Genomic DNA, 23060 nt, shown 5'->3' with positions numbered 1-23060 from the left:
CGTTTTGAAATGAGAAAACTTCCATTTTAATAGTATATGGTCTAAAGATAAGTATGAGCCTATGATTGATATCCAGAATTTTTTTGCAGAGACACAATCTTGTTCGTTGCTTGTACTGTGTGGACAGGGAAATCTGCCTCAGGGCCGCATGAAAATAAGCTCCTCCCCCAACCATGCAGTACCAATGGGTTGGCCACATGTCCATGCTGGCTGCTCGGAGAAGGCACAGTCCTGGAGGCCTGCAATGTTCAGTCTCTCTACCCTTTCCTGTTGGGAGAATTTACAGAAGCTACGGTGGCCTTTTGAGGACAATAAGCTAGTCACTAAAGATGGCATCATCCACCAATGACTAAAAGTCTTTCCACAATATCAAGTGATGAGGTGAAGATGTATTTAGTTATTCATTCTTACAGTACTTTGTCTTCCAACATATTTGGTGACACACTCAAACAAGTCATTTATGGGGAAGAACGGGTGCTGCTTACATTGCTGACTGTGTGAAAAATGTGTACCTTGGAAAAAACTACAGCTCCACTCAGCATTTATCCGGGGCTGTGTGTATCGTGCAGCAGTGGGTGGGTGGGTGTAGGAGGGTTCAGTCAATATGGCTTAGGTCGGTCCCTCGGGTAGTGCAGCAGGCCAATGCATCAATACAGCAAAAGAACAGCCACCCTGACCCCTTCAGCAGCCTCCCACAGCTGTGGTCTAACTGTAAAACCAATTCTTTAAACCTTTTAGAGGAGAGAGAGCTGCAGCAGACCACCAACTCAACCAAGAAAAAAATCTCTCTCCAACCACAGCAGATGTGGGGGGAGCCAATTCATTCTACGAGATCTTACTTACTTACTCCTCTTCGTCCCCTATGGGACATAAGGCTTCAATGAGCACTCTCCATTGCATTCGGTCCCTGGCAGCATGTTGGGCCTCTCCCCATGACAGGTTCATCTGTTGCAGCTATTGTGTCACAGTTCTGCGCCAGGTGGTTTTTGGCCTCCCTGGTTTTCTTTTGCCTGGTGGTGTCCATCTTAAGGCGACTTTTGTGATGCGGTCCTGCTCCATCCTCAACACATATCTTAGCCATATCAGGCATCTGTGCGTAATCTCCTTGGTGATGCTCCAGTTTCCCGTTTTTTTGTGAAGGTCATAGTTGGAGATCTTATTAGGCCAAAAGATCTGGCATATTTGTCGGAGGCATCCATTATGGAACACTTCCATTCTCCTCAATTCTACGAGATCTACCTGTTTTCTAATCAAATGGATTCGTGCTCATCCAGGCTGAAAACTAATCCCGCCATACACATACATGGCCGTGTTTTTCTCCGAACTGATCTACAAAACATGCTTCGGGGAAAACGCGGGCGCCATCTCTGGCCTTTCGCGTTCCCTTAGGAGGTTCCTGGTTGGTCAAGTCGGACCTCACGCCCACGACGTATACCCACAATGCTGTGCACTCTACAGGGGCAATTCCAGCAAAAATAAAAAGTAATTTCTGGCCTGACAATCCTATTGATGGACCATTAAGCAACGTCTCGAGATGACAGTGTGGCTCTTCATGCTGTGCGTGGATCAACTTTGATTTTCAGGATTGTAATGACAGACTCTAAGCTTTAAGACCATCTTATCTATCTTTGCCGCTAACAGTGCAAATATAACAGGAGCAGCTGTGGGGAAGAATGATGTGAAATATTCCCAGATCATGTGCAGAAATAACATATTTTAGGCCTATTTTGTCTTCAGTTTTGGGCTTCTCCTGTGTGTCCTTACCCGGTGTGGCCACGAGCGGCAATAAAAAAAAAAAAAAACTAAAAAACATAATGTAACAGCAGGGCGAACTCTGGACGCCCGTCAATACCATTGATGGATCACTAATCGAGACAACTGTTTGCTGTTCTCACCTTTTAAAACATCGGATCCTTCAGGCTTGTTTGCTTCTGAGAAATTGACAAGTTTCTCATCTTTGTTTTTGTGTTTTTTCTGTCTGCTTGTTTATAGCAATCTGCAGGATAAAGGAGTTCTGATTAGTGTTGTATAGCGGGCACCTGAAAACATTTTAGGGTTATACAGACGCTAAGCTTGACAATGTCATACAATTAGGTTTGTATGGCTTTGTTGTTTGCTGGTGTTTGACAGTCTTGTTTAAGACGTTACATGCACAGTTGGGACACCGTTTGTTTTTTTATTATTGTTTTTTTTTTTTTTACATATTGCACTGTGATGACTGGGGGTGGGGGGGGGGCACAGGTGCAGACCCAGGGGTGTCTGAAAGTTATCCCCAGAGGGATAACCACTAAATCGCATCAGCAACTACAGGGGAGGGGAGAAAACAAAAATGCACCGAGCTGTAAAGGGCCACACAGGCTACCTTTTAATATAACAAACTAAAGCAACAACAAAACCACCACTGCAAAGCAGCTGAACGCACACACAAGTAAAACAGTTTCCTTTGCAACACTTAACACAGAGAGCACTCTACTACCTCTGAAGGTGAGACAATGAGCAGCACAGAGCACTGGGGTCTCAGGGCATACATAACCTCCTCACACCTGGGCTCAATCAGCCAATCAGTGCCACACACACCTGACTGCAGTGAGTGAATCAGTCACCATACGCTAAACAGCGTCTAAAATGCCGGAATTCTATAAGAAGAAGAATCAGTCACCATTCTCACGGAGGAGAAAGATTCTGTGCCCTCACAGGGCTGAAATCTTCCGTGTCCTCACATTGCACATTCTGTAACACGCAGCTTCTCTTTCTAGTTTTTGATTACCACAAGAAGCAGTAATGCTTCTAGTCAATGCAAACTAAAGAAAATGCAGACCCACTTGAAAATATGTCAAAGGAATCATTCGATAATTTAAAGCAAAACTAAAATGGTCCTTATCACCAAGAATTAGAAGATTACTACCACCACTCGTATGTCTGTGCCTTCAATTTAAAGTTAAAACTAGGAACAACTAAGTCTTAGCTTAGGATAAGCTTGCTTTTTATTTATTTATTAGAAAAATACATTTTCTAAACCACGGGACACCAAGCTAGTCTTGTGTTAAGCTAAGCTAACCACCTCCTGCAGCTTCATATAAAGGTATATTGGTACAAATATGAGAGCGAAATGTATCGTAGTAAATTTCCTCAAATGTCCAACAGTATGGGGGGGCGCCTTTAGCTCAGTTGGTAGGGCGTCCCCCTCCCGGGCCGGGCCCATCAGCAGACCCGGGTTTGATTCCCACCCGCGGTCGTTCTCTGCATGTCACTCCCCTCTCTGCCCCATTTCACCTCTATCAATAAAGCATAAAAATGCCCAAAAAATATCTTAAAAAAAAAATTATAATAAATGTCCAACAGTATTTGTAAATTATTTACTCCTTACATACATTTAGTCCTATGTGTCGACAAATTAGACCTTTTTCTCCACAAATTTGACATTATATCCAATTATTTCTTATCCTTAAAATAAAAATGTAAAGGTTGCATGAGCTGCTTCGGATGCATGAGCTCTAAGGGATTTCTAAGTAAACACACATGTTCACTTGCATAGGCTAAGTGAGTTAACTCAGGTTTGTTTGTATAGCATTAACTCATACGTCCCAAAGGAAATTACGCTGGATTTCGAGCTACAGAGTTTCCTCTGAATCCGTTGTGCGTGTTGTAGTGAGAAAATGAGATCATAAGGCTGTAATAATCAAGCAAAGAGTATTTAATCAAACAACAGAGGCTTCATGTTATTGGATCCTAAGAACATTGAGTTGAGCATAAGACGATAGAAGAGGTGTGACCAGTCTGAGTGGTTTGTTGGATACGCATTTGAGGAATCTACATTTCAGTTTAGAATTAAACAACATGCAATATATCTCATTACACCTTATAAGTCTATACAAGATAAATACAATGTTTCTAATTGCAGATATAAGCATTCTAACATTTGAGTCCAGATATACAATATCATATGCAATATTTTCCATTACATTGTGAAGGCATAAGTGCAAGTGGCGGACTCTGCCACTAAACAATGAATGATTCAAAAATTCCCATAAACACACTCTTGAACCTTGTGGAAAGCCTTCCCAGAAGAGTTGAGAGCTGTTATTGCTCCAAAGGGTGGACCGACGTCATATTAAACCCTATGGATTAAGAATGGGATGTCACTTAAGTTCATATGCGAGTCAAGGCAGGTGAGACAATACTTTTGGCAATATAGTGTTGTATATGTGAATGCTTTTCAGACTGGTATTGTGCCTCTATGTCCTCAAATGCCTTTTAAAGTATAGGTCTGTTGGGGGTCCGTCAGCCTGCCTGTGTGTGTGTCCTAGGTGTCATTCATCTCTGTAGGGAGTGAAGCTTGTACTGAGTTCCCCCCCTTTTCCAGATTTGAACCCTCGGGCCTTTTGCTTGCCAGGATGTTGATGTTCATAAAAAAAATAAAAAAAATATCACTAGAAACCATTTTGAAGCTCGGTTAGATTTGTAGCCCTCCACCACAGCCTTTCTTTGACCCTGTTTTTTTTTTTGTTTGACAAAAGGAGCACTTGTTGGGGGACATTGACACAGTGAACCAACAAACAAGGGTTGCACTGATATTGCAAACATCATTTCAGAAGCACACACACACACACACACACACACACACACACACACACACACACACACACACACACTCACACACACAGCGCCTGGATATGTTACATCACAGGGGGATGGGATGTAATAAGCACGGACATCAATGGAGCAAGACAGACACCAGCATGCATCCCAGTCCTGCTGGATTATCCCAGGGTTGCGTCAGTGACCCTCAGGCTGCCGCTGAGATTTGTTGTGTCAGTGCATCAAAGTCGTGTCAATATTTTTTTCCCTGGATTGACAGTGTTTCTTTGATGTGCACTGTAATTAGTTTATAAAAATACCAATTTAATTTTATTTCTTTTGTTTGATATTTATTTCCACTCAGTAAAAAATTTCCAAAATCCAATGTTTCCGGAATCCATTTTTCAATATTTTGCACACTCATCATTATATTTAAAAAAAAAATTAATCAAACCAAGAAGAAGTGTCTGAAAATAGCCCAGGTAGTGTGAGAGTTACTTCCCTGCCCTACGCTCGGGCCTTGATTTGTGTGTGTGGTAATGATCTGTGTCATTCAGCTTGCTAACCGGGATCTCACTCTGCCGGTGCTGACTCACACGCTTTTTATAGCCGCCGTGAGTGTGAGTGTGTGTGTGTGTGTGTGTGTGTGTGTGTGTGTGTGTGTGTGTGTGTGTGTGTGTGTGTGTGTGTGTGTGTGTGTGTGTGTGTGTGTGTGTGTGTGTGTGTGTGTGTGTGTGTGTGTGTGTGTGTGTGTGTGAGTGAGAGTGATAGCGACAACACCGTCCTGCTGGGAAGAAAGAGAGGAGTGTTGATACTTGATGCAAGTTTTTTTTTTCTTTTTTTTTTACATACCCCCTTGAGCTTAGACTAACATGAGTACAGTCAACGTGGCTCGTGATTGTAGAAGTACACTCAGGGATAGAACTGCTATTGGCTGAATATTTGATTTTACAACTATTATTTTGGTGTACATACATACTAAACAGAACTTCACATACTCATTCCTGTACATTCCCTCCAACTCCTTGAGAAGATTCAGATGAATTTTGCATATTTAGTGTGTGTAAAGTTGGGGGTGATAAAGAACTGGATGTGTATATTTTAGCTATAAACAAGCAATTGTTTAATACGTCCTAATGCAAATGCCCCGGTAATAATCATTGGAAGGAGAATATCCCATTATTTCTCTAATTCGTGCTTTTGCCGTAATTTCTTCACTGAAATTTGTTGTCAAATGATTGCAGTTATTTTGCAACAGATACTAACACATTTAAAGGTGGATTAGTAATGCTTTTGTTGTTGAGCTATGACTCTACCAGTCCTTCCGTCCTGTTTGAAATGACTTGCATTTTTTCAATTTGAGTATGTTCTGGATGTGTATGCGAGTTTGTTTAGGCGAGAAATGCCCGGATGAGTACTTACTTCCGGGAAGATTTTGTGTAAGGATCAATAGATTACTTTTCCTACTCAACCGCCCCACAATGCATTGCGTCTTTTCAAATGACACGGAAGTTTCTTTTTAAAAATTCTGTATTGCTTCCGTATACTTCAGTGTAAACGGTCTGATGAACCTCGCATACACAATCGATCGTTAAGTTGACAGTATGTAGTATATACATGTTGAGTATGTTGGAGGGAAGACGTTCGTAGGCCGTTTGGAACACAGCCTTTGTTTAGCTACGGCGATAGCAAATGTCAAGCAAAAAAAAGGTCCACTCTTTGTCGGTGGCTCCCCTTGTCTCACCCGACAATCTCCCCCCCACAGACAGTGCTCCTGTGTGCCGGATGACAGGCATGAGAATAGGGGAAGCGTCAAGAGGAGGGAAGCCCCCCGCGCAACAGGGGCATGACAGAATGGAAAGAGTTGGAGGGAGGGAGTAAGGAAGAGACATATTTTGTGTGTCAAGATTTACAGGTAGCTGTCAAGCCTGGAGACGGTTTGCTGACCAAAGGTGAGAGGCTTTAACAACACAAAGGGGGCATAATATCCGTCTATGCTGAGCCGTGGATCCCCCCACCCCCACTTGAAGCCAGAGAGAGAACAATTCTTCTTTTCAGCTTTAAACATGGGTCACCTCATTACCTCATAAACATGACAGTTCTCGCTCCACAGTGGCTAATTTATGTTACACCGGGCCCCCGAAATAGCTTTGGTAATGCTCCTCTTCTTTTTTACACGTAGCACAGCTTGTTACCTGCAGCATCAGTACATTATGAAATAGCCTGACCGCCCAGAAACACACACATTCACACACACACACACTCAAACACATACACTCCCCGCTGAGACACAAATTCCCATCCATTTGATTTGAGGTTTTTTTTCTCCATTGTCAAATTGAGTGATGTTATACGTGACAGCACACCGGCAGAATAACATTGTTGCTGCTGCTGCTGCTGTTACTGCAGTATATTTGTAGGACATATATAACCTTTGCAAAGAAAAGTTAAGCGAATTCACATTTCAGTTTGACTTTGATAGTCAAATTTACATTGGGAGAGTGAGGTTTTTCCTTTCTTGCCAAAAAGATGTCAGGGTTTGAGGGGAGTTAACAGAATATAAAAGAAAAATCTCTGTTCTGTGCACAATATATTCCGTCTGCTTTCGGCCTCACGTTTGGAACTCTACAGGGGAAAAAATGCGAGGCTGAGTCCACCATGACTTGTTCTTCAAGTCCGCTTCTTATGTAATAGTAATCTCTGTGGTGAAACTCGGATGCCAGCGCTGCTGCCAAAGCAACAGTGTTTGAATCTTAATTTTTGGAATTTTTATTTTTAGGCTTTAACAGATTTGCAGGCAAGCATTGTCAGCAGAAAACTGTCTCGTTGGCATATTTTGCATCACACATAGGACCACTATCTCCTTTATTTACATTGGTTGATGCGTCACATAAAAAGGGCTTCTGAAATCAGCTGCAGACATAAACGCTGGAGGAGGAAACAAGCTGCCAGCTCGGTGTCACTTCTGTCTGCTGCTCCACTACGATTGTTTGAAGTGGACTCTAAGCTGCATGGCGAACGCAAGTTTTTTTTTTGAGTGACAGGTCCCCCATTCACACTGATCACACATTAGACTGATCAAATTAGACTCCAGGCCTGCTTCCTGACAAACTCGATTTGCTCTCATGCGCTTCCCTTTTCACGCCGAGCACATGCGCACACACACATGCACACACACACAAACACACGCACATATATACACATCCACACACAAACACGCACACACACATATATACACACGCACGCACACACACACACACACATACACATGCATACATACATACATACATATATACACACACATATACACACACACACATGCATACAGTATATACACACACACATACACACACACACACACACACACACCTAGAGAGACCGGGATGCACGTTTTTCAGCGTGTGCACACAAAACAGGGAGATAACCAACAGAGAGCGTGGGGCAGTACCCACTGAGCTCTAATGCAAAGCAGAAAAAGCCGTTACCTTGGCAACTGCCGGCACACATCTTCAGGAGGACCCAGGCTTTTCCCCCTGTCTGACTGACTGCCATCGTATTGTTTTTGGTTTCTCGTTTAACGGACGCTCACTGGGATTTTTTTTGCCAAATCACTGTGAATTAAAAACCATGAGCGCTTGTGCTGAGGAGGGCCTGGAAATCCTCTGTCGTGAGGGGAAGAAGGCCTCAAAACTCCTAAAATACAAATGTAATCGACCATCTAAAAAAGATATTATCTCAGCCTTGAGCCACTTTTTGTCCTGACACGGGTTCAGCCATAGAGAGCCACTTCTATGGCGAGCACACATTGTCTGTGTGATTCATCTGAATCACCCCTCCGAAATACAAAGACAGTGCAGTCACTACGGTATAAAATGAACAAGTGTATTATGACAGAATATCCACAGCAGAACATTACTTTTGAACCCCGCAGCACAACCTGAACTGAGAAATGGAGACAGATCTATCATCGCAGCAGTAAAGCCACAATCACAGTGTTGACCTTTTTTTCTTTTTCTTTTTTTTCTTTTCCGAGGTATGAGTGCGTTTCCCCTGAAACATGAAACCCCTACACGGCTACACACACACAGTTAGCCTACTGTATCATCACAAAGTCATATGCTACTACGTGTCTGGAATATATTAGATTTTCGCAAAGAATTCGGGTCCATGCTGTCGTCGACATTATCGTCCTCATCACTCTAATCACATTATTATAATGATTATAATTCCCCTCTGGAAACTAATTGGACCTGTGTATGTTTTCTCAGCACTTGAAAAATGCATCGGGGATAATGGAGGAGGGGAAAAAAGATTTTTTCCAATTTTTTAATAATTTTTTTAAAAACAATCAAAGTAAATCTTGTTCAATTTGCTCATGTTCAGATTTTAAAGGCCCCTAAAAAACTATTTTGAATTTTTTTTTCGAACTAATTCCAATGGGGTCATATACACAATGACAGAAAAATAGATTTGATATAATCAACTAACTGATCATTTTATGAGATTAACTAAAATTATTGATGTGATCTAAATGTTCCTTATTCAGATACACATGCAATGCAGGACAGGGAATATAGAGAGGAGACATTCTTCATGTGGGAGAGAAATGTCCTTAAGGGACAGGAGTATATTCCCAGCATGAGGGAGAGATTTGTAGCAGCCAACACAAAGTAACACTTGATGAAACCTGAATCATCTGACAAACCCAAGGCAGATAGATACAATATACATCTAAGGACGCAAGACGCAAGAAAGAAGACAACCAATCATGAGAGACAACTAATGTAATAACTGCATGAGCATTTGTAATCAGGCTCACTCTTCTTTCCCTGAACTTGATGTGATCACATCAACTTGCCTTGTCATTTTACTCAAATAAAACTGAGGCCTGGATACCGAATTTTAAACCTTTCTCCATGGCATTTATTCCTTCATACATAAGGCTAAAGAACATCATTTATTATGGTTATTAGCACACACCATTTCTCGACAAAGTACGAACTATTTTGGTCATTTGCCATGAGAGATTTCTGTGTTTGCAATTTTCTTTTTGTGTAGATGTGTGTATGTTCTATCTTTGGTTGGAAGTAGGCGGGGCTCAGCTGGAAAGAGGTGATGTCACGTTTTTCAGTGCACCAATCAGACTCTAGAAACATTGGAATTCAAATACGATACACGCTTAGTGAAATTGTTTGATCGCTTCCAGTCGCATTAGATCAAAGCAGTTCCAAGTGGATTTGCCCGAGTTACTAAGAATGTTTGTAGCTAATTTAGTCTGGAATATTTAATTTAGCTCTTTGGGATTTGAAAGCAAGTTTTCAAAGGCTTTTACACAAGACACTTTTTTTTTCTTCACAACATTGCTTTTGTGTGTGTAAAACTCCCTTTTAATCCTGAGCATTTTATTCGTCTCCCTCTTGGTAATTACCTAGTGCGGCTAATGGTTTGTTTTCACTGTGATTCATGACTTGGACGTGGCTGTTGTACTTCTAGTGCCTGAATGTGTCAGGTAGTCCAATGGCTCTCCTAACACCTTTCTTCACTTATCAGCGGTAAACATTTCTTCTGTTGTTTAATGACCCTTGTGCTGAGAGACAATAGGTGACATACTGCTACCGTCTGGTCACAAGAAACACGGTCAAGTGATGCAAGCTACTATGATGCAAGCAGTTACTGATGTTGACAATAGTGTAACCTCACACATCTCAAAACATAAGAAACATAGTGGTAAATTGATGATACATTAATATATATATATATACATACTGTATATAATAATTATTGGTGATTTTTTTTTTGGCAATGCTAGCAGTGTAGCTCCAGCAAATATGGCTAATTTACACAAATATTAAATGCTTAGTGCTAATTAGCTATATTTGTGAATTTGCTGCCTAACCTGGAGGCTACTTAGTGGTTGTGGTTGCTAGCCGGGGTCATCCCTATTCCCACAGCCCTATGTTCCCACAATTCTAATATTAACTTCTTTTTTTTAGGTTCTCACCATAGCATTACAGAGCTGCTGGCATGGCTGTGTAGCATTAGCCTTCATCAAAAATCAATGTCATGATGTTCAAACTACTTTATTGGTCTAACCACTGCGATTTTAAATAGTTTATTTCATCTAATATCAAATTAGTAGGCTTTATTATCGTTGTCCTGCTATTGTGTTTATTTTTGTTATATATCAAATCAGTTTAGTTTTGTTCATTCAGCCCTGTTGTGACTGCTGTTTAATGATAAATTACATGTTGGTATTGTGAATGATAAATGTTGAATGGAAATGATGGAAGCGTGGCTCTTTATGAATCACAGCGGTTATTATCAAATCAACGTCCTATCTATCAAATCACATGCACTTTTATCACATCCATTTTTTTTAAATAATGTTTTACCTCCACGCCTCATACATGGACTGATTAGGCTCTGATTTCTACCCCAGCGACCTAGAAAAGGGGTCACAAATTCTACTGTATTTAACTGGCACATTTTCTTATGTTTGAGTTGTTGCTTTTCATTTGCTTGCAGCAGCCCTTTATTTTTCATATTAATTGATTAACTCTATTTCACCCTGCTCATTTACAAGCCCATGTGGTGAAGGTCTGGCTGTTTGTCGGGCTTAGGCTTTCGTCCCGCCAGCTTAGTAGAGATGTCGCCATCGGTAAAGCTGCGTTTCTAAACCAATTTGATTACAGTGTCTGTACGATGGAGTGTCTGTAATTTCCTTTTTCTGGTGTTAATCCCATGTTAAAAGAAGGCACACAAAAGAAAAATGCTAAAAAATCAGAATGAATCCAGACTCTGCCTGGATAATTTTTATTTTGCTAAGCTTCCCCGATGCCTGAGGCTTTTGGCTATAACTTGTCACCATCTGTCTCCTTATGCACACATACGTCTGTGCATTTTCTCTCACATATTGCCTCGGAGCGAACTGCAGCAAATCGAAGAATTGATTTTGACGAGGGTTATATGGTGCCACTTCATTTTTTGAATTGCATTGTTGTACCATGCCAAATAGTATCATAACACATTTATTTTTGAATAATCTGGACCTGGGATTTGAGCTGTTTGTTGTAATATGATAGTCAATTAAATATCTGTTTGACGGACAAAGCCTGAAAATTGTGAATGGGTCACCTTGGAGGACTATTCTCTGAAATGTTGTCGCCCCAAACATGACTTAATTGAGAAAAACAATGAACAGATAAATTGTATCTTTCGCTGTGGCCCTATTCTGGTTCCCAAGTGCCTTTAACATTTATCACTGGGAAAAGTCCTTGTTAGAACTTCCAAACCCTCTACCTCCTCCTGCAGCAGCCTCTCAATCCATATCCTATAAATAAGCAAATCATTACACTGTATTTGGCGTAGTTCGCTTTTATGTTCACTCTGCAGTACAATTGATCCAATATCCCAATGTCTCTAGACCGGTGACTTGGGCTTGATACCTCCCTGAGCTTCCATTATTCAATTTTCGGAAAGGGGTGTTTGTATCTATTGGCCTAATGCTCTGTGATTTAAATATATGGGTAATTACAGGACCAGGTGTTGGGATAACCAAATGGATAAATGACTCTGGTACAAATCTGCTATCGATTGCGGAGGGGAAAGCCTGTAAGATCAAGCTGAGCCAAAATACTTTCACCGAGTTGAAATGTGAACCATCATCTTTCAATGCCACCTTCTTCTTCTTCTTCTTTTTCCCTTATAGACGGCCTATAAGCCCTGGCTGTGCGCTCAGTATTTCCCCACCACGCAGCAGTCGTGTCAAAAGAGGGTCCCGTGCCGCCAGTACTGCCTGGAGGTCCAACAGAGCTGTCCGTTCATCTTGCCTGACAACGATGACCTAATCCACGGAGGCAGCCCCAGCTTCATCTGCACAGGTCGGTTCAAATGCTACTTCCTGTTTACAACAACAACAACACAACAGCAACAGCAGCAGTGGTGACTAAGTGCAGATCGCTTTGCATGCGTGGGTGTTTTTTTTTTTCTTTTTTTTTAGTGCGGCCTTGCGTTCTCTCTAATCGCCTGAAGAGATAACCCTCCTCGTTTAATTTATGCCAGTAAATAGCGTCTCGTAAAAAGGATGCACAATGAGTGTCTCCACATTTAACTGGATGGTATTCCTCCAATACAAAAAACAAAACAGCAAGGTGTTTCTGCAAGGCTTTCTGATGACACCTAGTGGCATGTTATGGGCACAAGGACCCTTTTTATTTTTTATTTTTTTTTATACAATACACTGACACACTGGATTTGTCCCATCTCTCAATATTTACTGCGATTTATACACACCAAGGACTTAAACGCTGGCTGTACGAAGACAGATAAGTTGCCACCAGAAGTTTATGAGCTAAGGGACTGTGGAATAATTATTAGCAGGGGATGGGTTGGTTCAGAAAGGGGCTGACGGAATTATTTTTTCCCTTTTGACCCTGTCATGAGAGATTCTCTTAGTTTTTACTTACCCCGAATGATTTACCAAGTCTGCACTATATTATAAAGTATTAAAGGTGGAGTCAGTGATTCTGGAGAATGCTTGTTGCCAAAATCAGTAAATATCTCCTCACAATCCACTACCCGTCCGTACTTAGTGTGCTCCAAATAAAAAAATACAGTGTAAATACACAGCCTAGGCTCTGTAAACTGGAATGTAAACCAAGGGTATGTAAACAAAGGGGGCCCAACTTAGTTAGCAACATGCCCGTTTACAGAACCTATAGGCTGTGTATTAACACTGGATTTCAGCTCTCACACAGTACACACAGGTAGCTGCTTTTGAGGAGATATTCACTGATTTTGACAAAAAGTGATTTTGACAACAAGGCAAGTGATTTCTCCAGAATAGCTGACTCCTCCTTTAAGGGAAGCTTGCAGGTTTTGTTTTTCTTCAAATACAAGCGAAGATTACAAAGAAAATATTCGTTCGGGTCTTGTGTTTTCAAAAGAGCTTAGTTTCAAACTCCTTTCTTCCTTAAATAAATAGTTTTGATGAGTGTCTAGTATAGATACAAGCTTTATCCATGTGGGATCAGCCAGTCGTAGATCTGCTCTCTCATCCTTTTCCAGCTGCTCTAGCCCCCTCCGCTTTGGCTCCTAGGGAACTGAGTGAGGGTTCTTATCCCCTCAGCAGTTGTATTTCGCTAGTGACAGCTTTTTCTTTTAACACGCCGGGCAAAGTTTAAGACTTCCAGAGTCATCAACCGATGCAGCGATGCGTCACAACCTCTCTGTGCGGCCGTGGGACTTTTATTCTGGGTTCAGCCGGCGGTCACCGTGTCTGGCCCTCCGTGTCTGTTGTGATTTGGAGCCGCAAGCTGTGGTTCCACTGGCCTCCATCCGTCTATGGGGCATGTGGGATGTCAAAAACCGACAGCGAGGGTTGATGAGAAATAACCCCCCTCACTGTGCTGCAATTAAGCTAGCCAATGCAAGTTACGATTGTTGTTATTAACAGATGCAGCGTTTGACCCGGAAGAGTTTTCCAGGCCCTATTTCCATTTGATATCAATTTTGCCTGAAGATGGGCTAAACTAGATTATATTGTTACTCTGTATCAGTCTGGAACTAGCCTTTAAGATTTTGAAATTTGAGTTTTAAGGGGCTTTAAAGAGCTACTGAAAGATGTTGACCTATATTTTTTAGTGATTTCTAAAGTGAGATGATGTCATTGTTATCGGACATTTTTGTTCTACGACATATGAAGAGGGAAATTTATTTGCAGTCAAATGCACCCACTCAGGATCAAAACACTCAGAGCAGGCCTTGCCTGGTCTGGCAGTACCAGTAGCCAATGTAAGCAAACCTTAAAGGAGATATTTGTATGAAACAGATGCCATTTAATCATTTTGCCCATTTGAATTCTCATCCCCTTCTTGTCCTATAGGCCTACTGTTAAACCAAATGTATAATCACTCCACAAAGCTCTCTTGTGGCCACAGTGACTCTGGCAGATTTGTACCAGAGTCACTGTGTCAAATTGTCTCGCTTTTAAAAAAATGGCCACTTCTTTCAGATGATGATTTCTATAGCTATCAACTGTCAGATGACCACATTACTTTGACACACACTATACAGCATGCGGGGGGAAAACAAGTCAGTCAGCATTCTTCTCTCTGTGTGTGTCATCCCTTTTTTTACTCAGGGCTCGTGGGAGATCGTCTATCAGACAGCGAGGCGGCGGCGGCGGCGGAATGCTGCGACGTGCGATGGGACTCCAAAATGGACAACCACCCTTCAGGCGGGACACTAAAAAGGACTGCTTCTTCCTGCCAGCCGGAGGGGGCCTCGGTCACCTCCGCAGCCAGCCCCAGACTGTGCAGCGGGCGGCTGAAGATCTGCCTGCTGGCCCTGGTCCTCCTACACACTGTCATCCTCATTTCGGCCTCGAACAATTCTACGTTGGTGGGCGTGGCGGCCATTTTCTCGCCGGAGGAGAGCGCTTCGAACGAGGAGTGAACCCTCTGTTGTCGGTCGGAAAAAAAAATCGGGAAGTGATGTCGCCTCGATTGGATTATGGCTTTTTACAAACGTCAAAGCGGGGCCTGCCAGGGACACATCTGGCCAGACGTGCTGGGAATGCCTACTACAATCTGCCACCAATGAACCATTCCACCACAGGGAGTGGGAGGGTTTAACTTCAATTGGGCTATCGACCTGAAAGCGAGGTGTTTTGAGGACCACCACCAACCCCAACCCCCCCGCCCCCCTAAAGAACTGAACTCTTGCCACCTGGAACCTGCTCATTGTTTCTATTCCATCCAAATGTTTTCTAGCATATTGTCCCCCCTCCCCTGCCCTCCCCTCCTCTCCTCCTTCCCTCCCTCCCTTCCTCCCTCCCTCTTTTTGACAAAACATTGACGAAAGCGTGCACTCTCCCTTGTCATTACCTTTGGAGAATGTTTTGCTGCATTATTTCCAGGTACCGGAATGTTTTTTGACATATCAAACGCGGGGTTCCACTTCCTCCTTCGCCCCATCACATCCGAGGCATCTTCTTCTTCTTACTACCTTTGTATGGGGTTGCCATTGCTCAAAGGGGGTGGGGGGGGGCTGCCAGGACCAGCACATCCATCCATCCATCAATCCATGTGGGTCTTGTTTCTCTGAAAGCAAAAATGTATGTGACTCTTCTATATTCTAATGTTTGGCTTGTATTTTTGTCCCACTAGACTTTTTCTTTTTCCTCTTTCTTTTTCTTCTACTTCTCCACCCCTCTTTTTCGACGGCACATGCCTACACATTCTAGGACCTTAAGTGCTCTGAGACTCGCTCACGTTTCTCTTCTAACTTGTTGGGGGCCATTGAGCAAAGTAAGGAGCGAGGAAGCGGTGAAGAAGGTAGTGACGGTTCAAGCAAAGGGGTGTTATGCCGAGTTTAGTCGCTATGCGGTGTTGCTCCCCGGACCGGAAGTGGTGTCTTCTCTGGGTTTTTAAGGAGTTCAGTTGTAACACCACAGTGAGTGTTTAGAGTAGCAGTACATGAGAGTGCAGGGACAACCTAAGGGGAGACTGGAGAACAGTTGCACCATGCCAAAACACCAGGGGGCCTCGTTTATCAAACCGTGCATACGCCAGTTTCTAACACAAATGCTATCTTTAGCTTAGGCCTCGGCTTAGTTTACGACAGAGATTGCCATCAAATCCTACAGATTTGATTGGTTCGATCGAAAGTTGGCATAGCTTTAGCCGACACAGTGTGGTATGGAGAGCTTCAGGAGGGCAGAGGTCAATCCCATTCTATGGAAGTGTTTCGGAGTAGTTTTTCCAAGCTGAACTCCAATCACACAACTACTTAGACATTGCTCGGCTAGCTACCCATTAGCTAACGGTCAGGTTTGGTTTATATACGACTATCTGAATGGACAAGTATGTGCAACCGGCCACGAGTTCAACAGAAGTTATTGGCAATATTTTCAAATGGATGAGCTGAACAAAAGAGAAGGATTGTTGTAATATTAATCATTATCATCATTGTTGCGTAGCACGTAGAAGCATGTGGTTAAGGGGAAATCCAAATAGATGGTTTGACATAATAGTCCTTCAGTATATTTCAAGCCTATTCTTTTTTTATATTAGGGTAAATCGCAACAGAAGTCATTTCTAACACTTTCCATATAATTCACCAACACCCCATGAGAAATCACTTGGCAACAGCTCCACTATTTTTAGGGTAACAAGATGTGGGGGGGGGGGTACTTCAACTTCCTCTGTCATCTCTCATTTTAATTGTCATCTCACGGCACAGCTGCTGTCATTAAAATTTCCTTTTGTTCATTTTGTCAGACAATGTATTCATCGTAAAAATAACCATTTCAGCTGCAGCGCCGCAGCTCCATAATGACTGCTGGTTGAGGTACTATTTATTAGCCATACTCAAATTTAAACGTCTAATTGACAGCTTTTACTTCTACTTTTACGCCCAAACAAGCTACTCTACATTCAGTCTTAAAGGGGTATGGTTGACCATATATGGCACTCTGTGGTTGGTCTCTGTGTGTAAATGAGTTTGTATACATGTGCAAGGACACATTGCAGGGGAACTTGCGCTACGCTTGGTTTGATAAACAAGGCCCTGGATCTTTGAGTGCCTCTCTGCTGCTTTACGCCCAGCGTGGCAGATACTGGCAATGGAGCAATATAGGCAAAAAACAAAAAAATAGCTAGTGTCCTACTTTGTGGCATCTTCACTACTGTCAGCCAATCAATCAATCGATCCGTCAAACCCTTAAATAACCTTAGACGAGCTGATCAACTGCTATCTCTCACAGACTAGCAAAGGGCTGTGTTAGGGTCAGCGTGCCAGGAGTGTGAGGATTTTCCAAGGGCTGTTCCTTCCGATTTTGTTATATTATGTTCTTTCCTTCTTCTTTTTTTTGCATGTCTGCTGCCCATTAAGTGCACATTGATACGAGGTTGATTCTCACAGGGATTTAGTAGAGTTTAAACTCCCCCCGCCCATTTATTTTAGGTAGGAGAGCACAGAGATTGGACTGAAAAAAGATAGGACATCCAATATCAGAATGTGCCACCACAACTTGTCATACACCAACAATGATCCCCCGAATGTCCGCCACGCTGGTTGCCTGTCATGATCGAGTCGAAGACAGATTGGAGTTTTTAACTTTGCCAAAAAAAAAAATCCTCTTCTCGGCTGTGAAAACGTGCTATCAGTGCCCCCTCTCACCCCACTCTCGATTCCTAATTAACTGCTTTCCTCGCGTCACTTAGCCACCATCCAGCCTGCTACTTCATACACTCACAACTAAAGTGGGATGTCACATGAAAGTCAAGTTTTCTTTATTTTTTTTCTTTCTTTCTTTCCCTGACGAACTGTGAACACTAGAACTACACTTCCCATGAAGACAGCAGCGGATGTAATGGGCACACACTTTAATAGCCCCCCCCCCCCCCCCTCCTTCAAAATCTAGCTGTTTCACGATCTGAGGCCTGTGGATCTATGCAGATGAATACCCAGCCCAAAACTACCCACCTTGACTCAATGGCACCTCTATTACCTTGTCCTTTCTGTTGTAAATATGTCCCGAGGATGTGGGATCCCCCCCCCAAAATGGCCACCAACACCCCCCCCCCTTCTCCCTTCTTCACACCAACCCTATCTCACTGTGTTTTCTGTTCGCCTCCTTGGTTTTTATCGTCTGTTTTTTGAGACTTTTTGCCGCATTTTTTTTCTAATGTCTAAAGCAGTGGTGTGAGTTGATGAGTAGAACTAAGTTTCAAAAAGACTGGATGAAGAAGACTTGAGAGAGAGAGAGAGAGAGAGGGGGGTGAGGGAAGAAACAGGAAAAAGAGAAAATGAAGAAGCTTGAATTTAAGGAAAGGGTTCAACTATAGAGAAAAAAATTATGATACAGTTGTCATATTGTCATACTAGAGATGCTTTAGTTTGCTAATTTACTTTCTTTTTTTCTACAAAAGACTTGGATGAAATTATTTATAAAAATGCGTCCCACGAGTCATGATCTTTTTTGGACGTACAAACAAATACATTTATTAACATTTTGTTCAAAAGAAAAATAAATATAAATTATGTTAAACATTACTGGTGTTTGTGTTTTTTTTCACTGAGGGCCATTTACATTGATAAATACAGAGCCCCAGAGTGTCAAATATTAGATAAATAACCAAGTACATAAGGAAATATATAATCCTCATTATTATATTTGAACTCTTAAAGGTGCACTATGTAACTTTGGGTGTGTCAGAGAAGTGAAAATTTTTAAAGGTTTTTTCTCATAACTGAATAAACAAACCTTCCTCACAGGAAAATTGGATCCCTTGAACACTGTTTTAAGTTAGAAAGCTTCCTGAAATGTTTCACTGTTGTTGTTTACAGCAGCAGGGCCCACAGTTTGGTTAACAAACATATTTTGGTCTTACGTTTGTTTCCAGGTTCCTCAAAATAATTTATAATTTAACACATATTTAAAAAAATAAAAATTGTCAAAAAAAATTCTTATGTGGTTCAGACCATGTTGCTTTACGTAGACACACTGAACATTAATGACATAATTCACATTTTCACAGTTTTCAACCAAACTAGAAAAAGCTCATATGTTGTGACTGTCCCAACCACATTTCACACATTTTAAACTTGAATCAAACTAAGAAAAACAAATGCAAATCTTCTCAAAAAAGTACAGAATGATCTAACAGATGTCCATTTGGGAGTGAGTTCTTTTCAAAGTCTAGGTATAATATTTTGTATTAGCTATGATTAAACAGATTTTGTCCGAGAAATCAATGTCATATGGTGTGACACCAAATTGTGATATTTAAATGCTGGAGAGTTCCCTGTTTGACCAGGAAGTACAGAAAACATCTCAGAAGGACCAAGGAAGGGTCCCAAGGCATGCTGGCTGTTGTCATTTTTTGCATAAATCAAATCTTTTCTGCAATCCCAATTTCGTACCAATTCTCAGTGTCTTTTAGTGTGACACTTTTTACATATAAATGACAAAGATAAGTACCTTTTTTGTCATTACTACATATCTATGTTGTCAGATTACAGTTGGTATGCCATAGCAAACAATGGTCTGAAAATGCATGAAACCTCATATGGTGTGACGCTAAATCTAGTGTGACAGCTTTCCTGTCACACTATATGATCCATTTGTCACACTATATGATATGAAGTGTATTTTCTTACACATAGAATGATTATTCACCTGAGTTAACACTTTATTATTGTATGTTATAGCTTACAACTCATATAAATGTATGTTTCTTCTTTTTTTAAACTTTTAAACTTTTCGGTCCATAATCACATGAAAAAAGGCGACTACTTGTACATTACTACTGTTGTTCTTCTGAGTACTGGACACTCACTCAACCCAAATACCTACTTACTTGAGTGGTGTCAAAATAGCAAATCATTAATAGAAAATCTATTGAAATGTGGTGTGGTTCATCCAATGATGGGACGATATCATTTGGTGTGACGTTGAGAAATTATGAAGATAAAAAGGCTTTATAATGTATTCATTCAGTGATTAATTATAAAATCTCACTGGAACACATGGAAAATGCTATAAGCTATACTGACAAATAGTTTTGTTAGATTTTTTAACAGGATAAATTGGAATTAATTTAAAATATACCAAAAAATGTATGACATGTCTTACATTGGGCGATGATTAAGAAAACTAATGCAAAATGTAATGTTTTAGTACAAAGAAATGCTGAATCTCAATAAAGATAAGATGAAGAATTGTGATAAAACCATTATACTTGAGAAAAGTATATTATAATTTAAATACAAAAACTTTCATGTCACACCATATGACAATTTTAAGCACAGACTCAAACAAATTGGTGAATAAATACATATTTCAATTAAAAATCTAAAAGACCACATAGGCTACATTTTGAGAAATTTAAGAATGACTCCTACAACTAAACTCAATAATTCTCATGTCAAATATTTGAATATGTAAGGTTTAATGCCCGACGAGGTGTCCATGTAGCCTATCAGGAATTAATGGACGCCGGAAGTCGGACCAATGACACGAGCTACGGGAGACTGCGGCAGTTGTTAGCAACAGAGCTACTGTTGTGCTAGCAAGATACAAAGTCAAAAAACATTGCGCACGCTGTACAAACAGCAAATGTAATTGACCGATCTGTTTAACAACAGCTTCATCGAGCTAACAAAGCATTTCCCCCACGTGAGGCAGTGACTGACAGCAGTAGCCTATGTCCAGATAGACAGTGAAGCCGGGCTTTGGTGGCTAAATACATGTAGGCCTAAACTCAGTTACAAACCTTTTTCAAAATAAACAGGGGTCTTACTCACCTTTTTAACGAGATAATCATTGACGTTTAGCCAGAGGACATTAAGTTTAGCCACTTTATTTAACTACTGTCGTTACCAAAGAGGCTATTGCACGGCAGGATATTTTAGGCTCTATAAATCCCTTATCAACACAGTTTAATCAGCGGCGACGCAAAGTGGACAGAATGTAAACAGTTCCATCTAGGTGTCCATACATCATGGGGTTAATCCACACATATGGAATGGTCTCCAGCAAATCAGAATAGAGTTTTCACACAAACGTATAATTATTTTTAACCTTTTTTGGGGGCTTATATGTCATCCACCCATATGAGTAGAGTAAATAAATATGCAAGAAATTATAGCCTACTATACATTTGATATTACCATATGAGTTATAAATTGTATTTTGAAAGAAGATATATTTGGATAAGAGTTTTAAAAAATATTGTGGAAGTGTGATAATTAAGAATGAATTATGGAGAAGGGGTTGGGATTTAATAAGTGTATACTTCTTAAACACTCCTTTTCGGACATGTAACAAGAATCATCAAGTGTGTGTCAATTATGTATCACCATACGCCATTTTTTTTGTGTAATACCATAATTTTACTGTATGACCCCTTTCTGCTCAAAAATAAATTCCAATCCAATCAAATGAAATCAATCATGAAAACACAAGACTATGGAAATTCATTGATATAGTTTTCACAATAAATGTGATTATTTCATTACATATTTCTTTATTCATTTTAATTTAGCTAAACACGTTTGGGGGCTCTATAGATAATAAAGCATATGCAGGTAAACCCTGTTTGATCCAGTTTCTTATACTGACCAGCGGAGGGCAGTAAAGGATAACTCAATCACATTGTCCTCATGGAGAAGTTTGTATAAACAGCTGTCAATCAAGTCCTACAGAGTCTCAAAAATAAGGATTTCTGTCTTGTGAGCATCATCGCATGATTATCCACATCAGGCAGAGCATCTGGACTCAAATAAATGATCTCACATCATTGGTAAGCCTTTTTGAGATGTGAAGTGTGTCCAATTAAAACATTTTAATTTTATTTTGCATTATGATTATCTGTAAGGTTAAGATTTGGTTTGTGAGTGAACATCACATTTGGTGTCCTGTGCAATCCTGCAAATGAAATCTTTAATTTTCACTTTTTAAGAAGCTATAATCAGAAAGAGAGTTCCCTTTAATTTGGGAAAAAATGTGAACCCTGAGCAATAGGCTAAGCTGCTGCTGGATCAATCTTATTCAGTTAAGTTACTTTATTATTCAATGGTTACATTGGAAATAGTCTTTTCGCATATCCCCTCTCAAGTTACCACTTGGGAGGGAGTCAGAGCGCAGGGTCAGCCATAGTACAGCGCCTCTGGAGCAGTTTTGCAGTGAAGTGCCTTGCTCAAGGACTCAATGGTTGAGATGGTGGCCACCGTAGACGTAATACCAGCCACAAGTAGCACCCTCCTGTCCAGTGCTGGGGATCGAAACCAGCGACCTGATGGTTACTGGTCAGCCACCTTTCCTCTCTAGGCCATCCTTCCACCCACCTTTCCATCTTCCCTACCATCCTTATGTATTGTAAAGACAGGCAGGGAATTTTCTCTTTGTGGTAAACAGTTCATGGACGATGCTTTTTTGGGCCATTTGGGGGCAGCAGAAAGCTGTGAACACAACTGACTTGAATGCACAGATTTTAGGCTGTGGCTGTTGGATGTTTTCCACGCTCTCCGGTCCTGAGCAGACAGTATGAGGCCATGTTTAGGATTCTTACACGCAGATGTGCATCTCTTTAAAGCCCAATCAATGTCCTAACGCACCTATTCAGTCATCTCTGTGCAAAGTTCAATGACCTTTGTAGCCTACTTCGTTGCCCTTTGACGGTCAGATCTTATTTGAACGTTTTAATGCATCTCTTTGAAGGCGCGGAAGAGGATAGGCCTATATAAGGGAAATACTTTTCCTTCTGGCCATCAGGCAAGCAACACTTAAAAGTGCAATATCAATCACGGAGGCGGTTCCAGTTATGGTTATTACTAATGCAAGAGATCTCTGATGAGGGCGCTGGCATACACCCAAGATAGATAGACATAGACATTAGAAGTAATAACCAACAACAACCACAAGATGGCACTAAGAGACCAGTTTTAGATTTTCCCATTCTAGCCTATGGGATTTC

At 41.1% G+C, this 23060-nt stretch overlaps 1 protein-coding gene across 1 annotated transcript in view; it reads left to right on the top strand.

The window, feature by feature from the left end:
- The window catches only part of LOC307269766 (NALCN channel auxiliary factor 1-like), a gene marked incomplete at both ends in the record, with an annotated part of 29745 nt that extends 14712 nt beyond the window's left edge, over positions 1-15033 (top strand). Inside the window, 2 exons of the mRNA XM_080052797.1 lie at positions 12287-12458; positions 14720-15033. Coding sequence (XP_079908923.1) covers positions 12287-12458; positions 14720-15033 — 486 coding nt within the window. The remainder of the gene's footprint in view (positions 1-12286; positions 12459-14719) is intronic.
- Positions 15034-23060: the final 8027 nt, after the last annotated feature.

This window comes from Ammodytes marinus (assembly GCF_949987685.1).
Source record: "Ammodytes marinus genome assembly, chromosome: 24".
In the NCBI taxonomy this organism is placed as follows: domain Eukaryota; kingdom Metazoa; phylum Chordata; class Actinopteri; order Uranoscopiformes; family Ammodytidae; genus Ammodytes; species Ammodytes marinus.
Note: the sequence above shows the minus strand (reverse complement) of the source record. Positions and strands in the feature narration are given on the sequence as shown.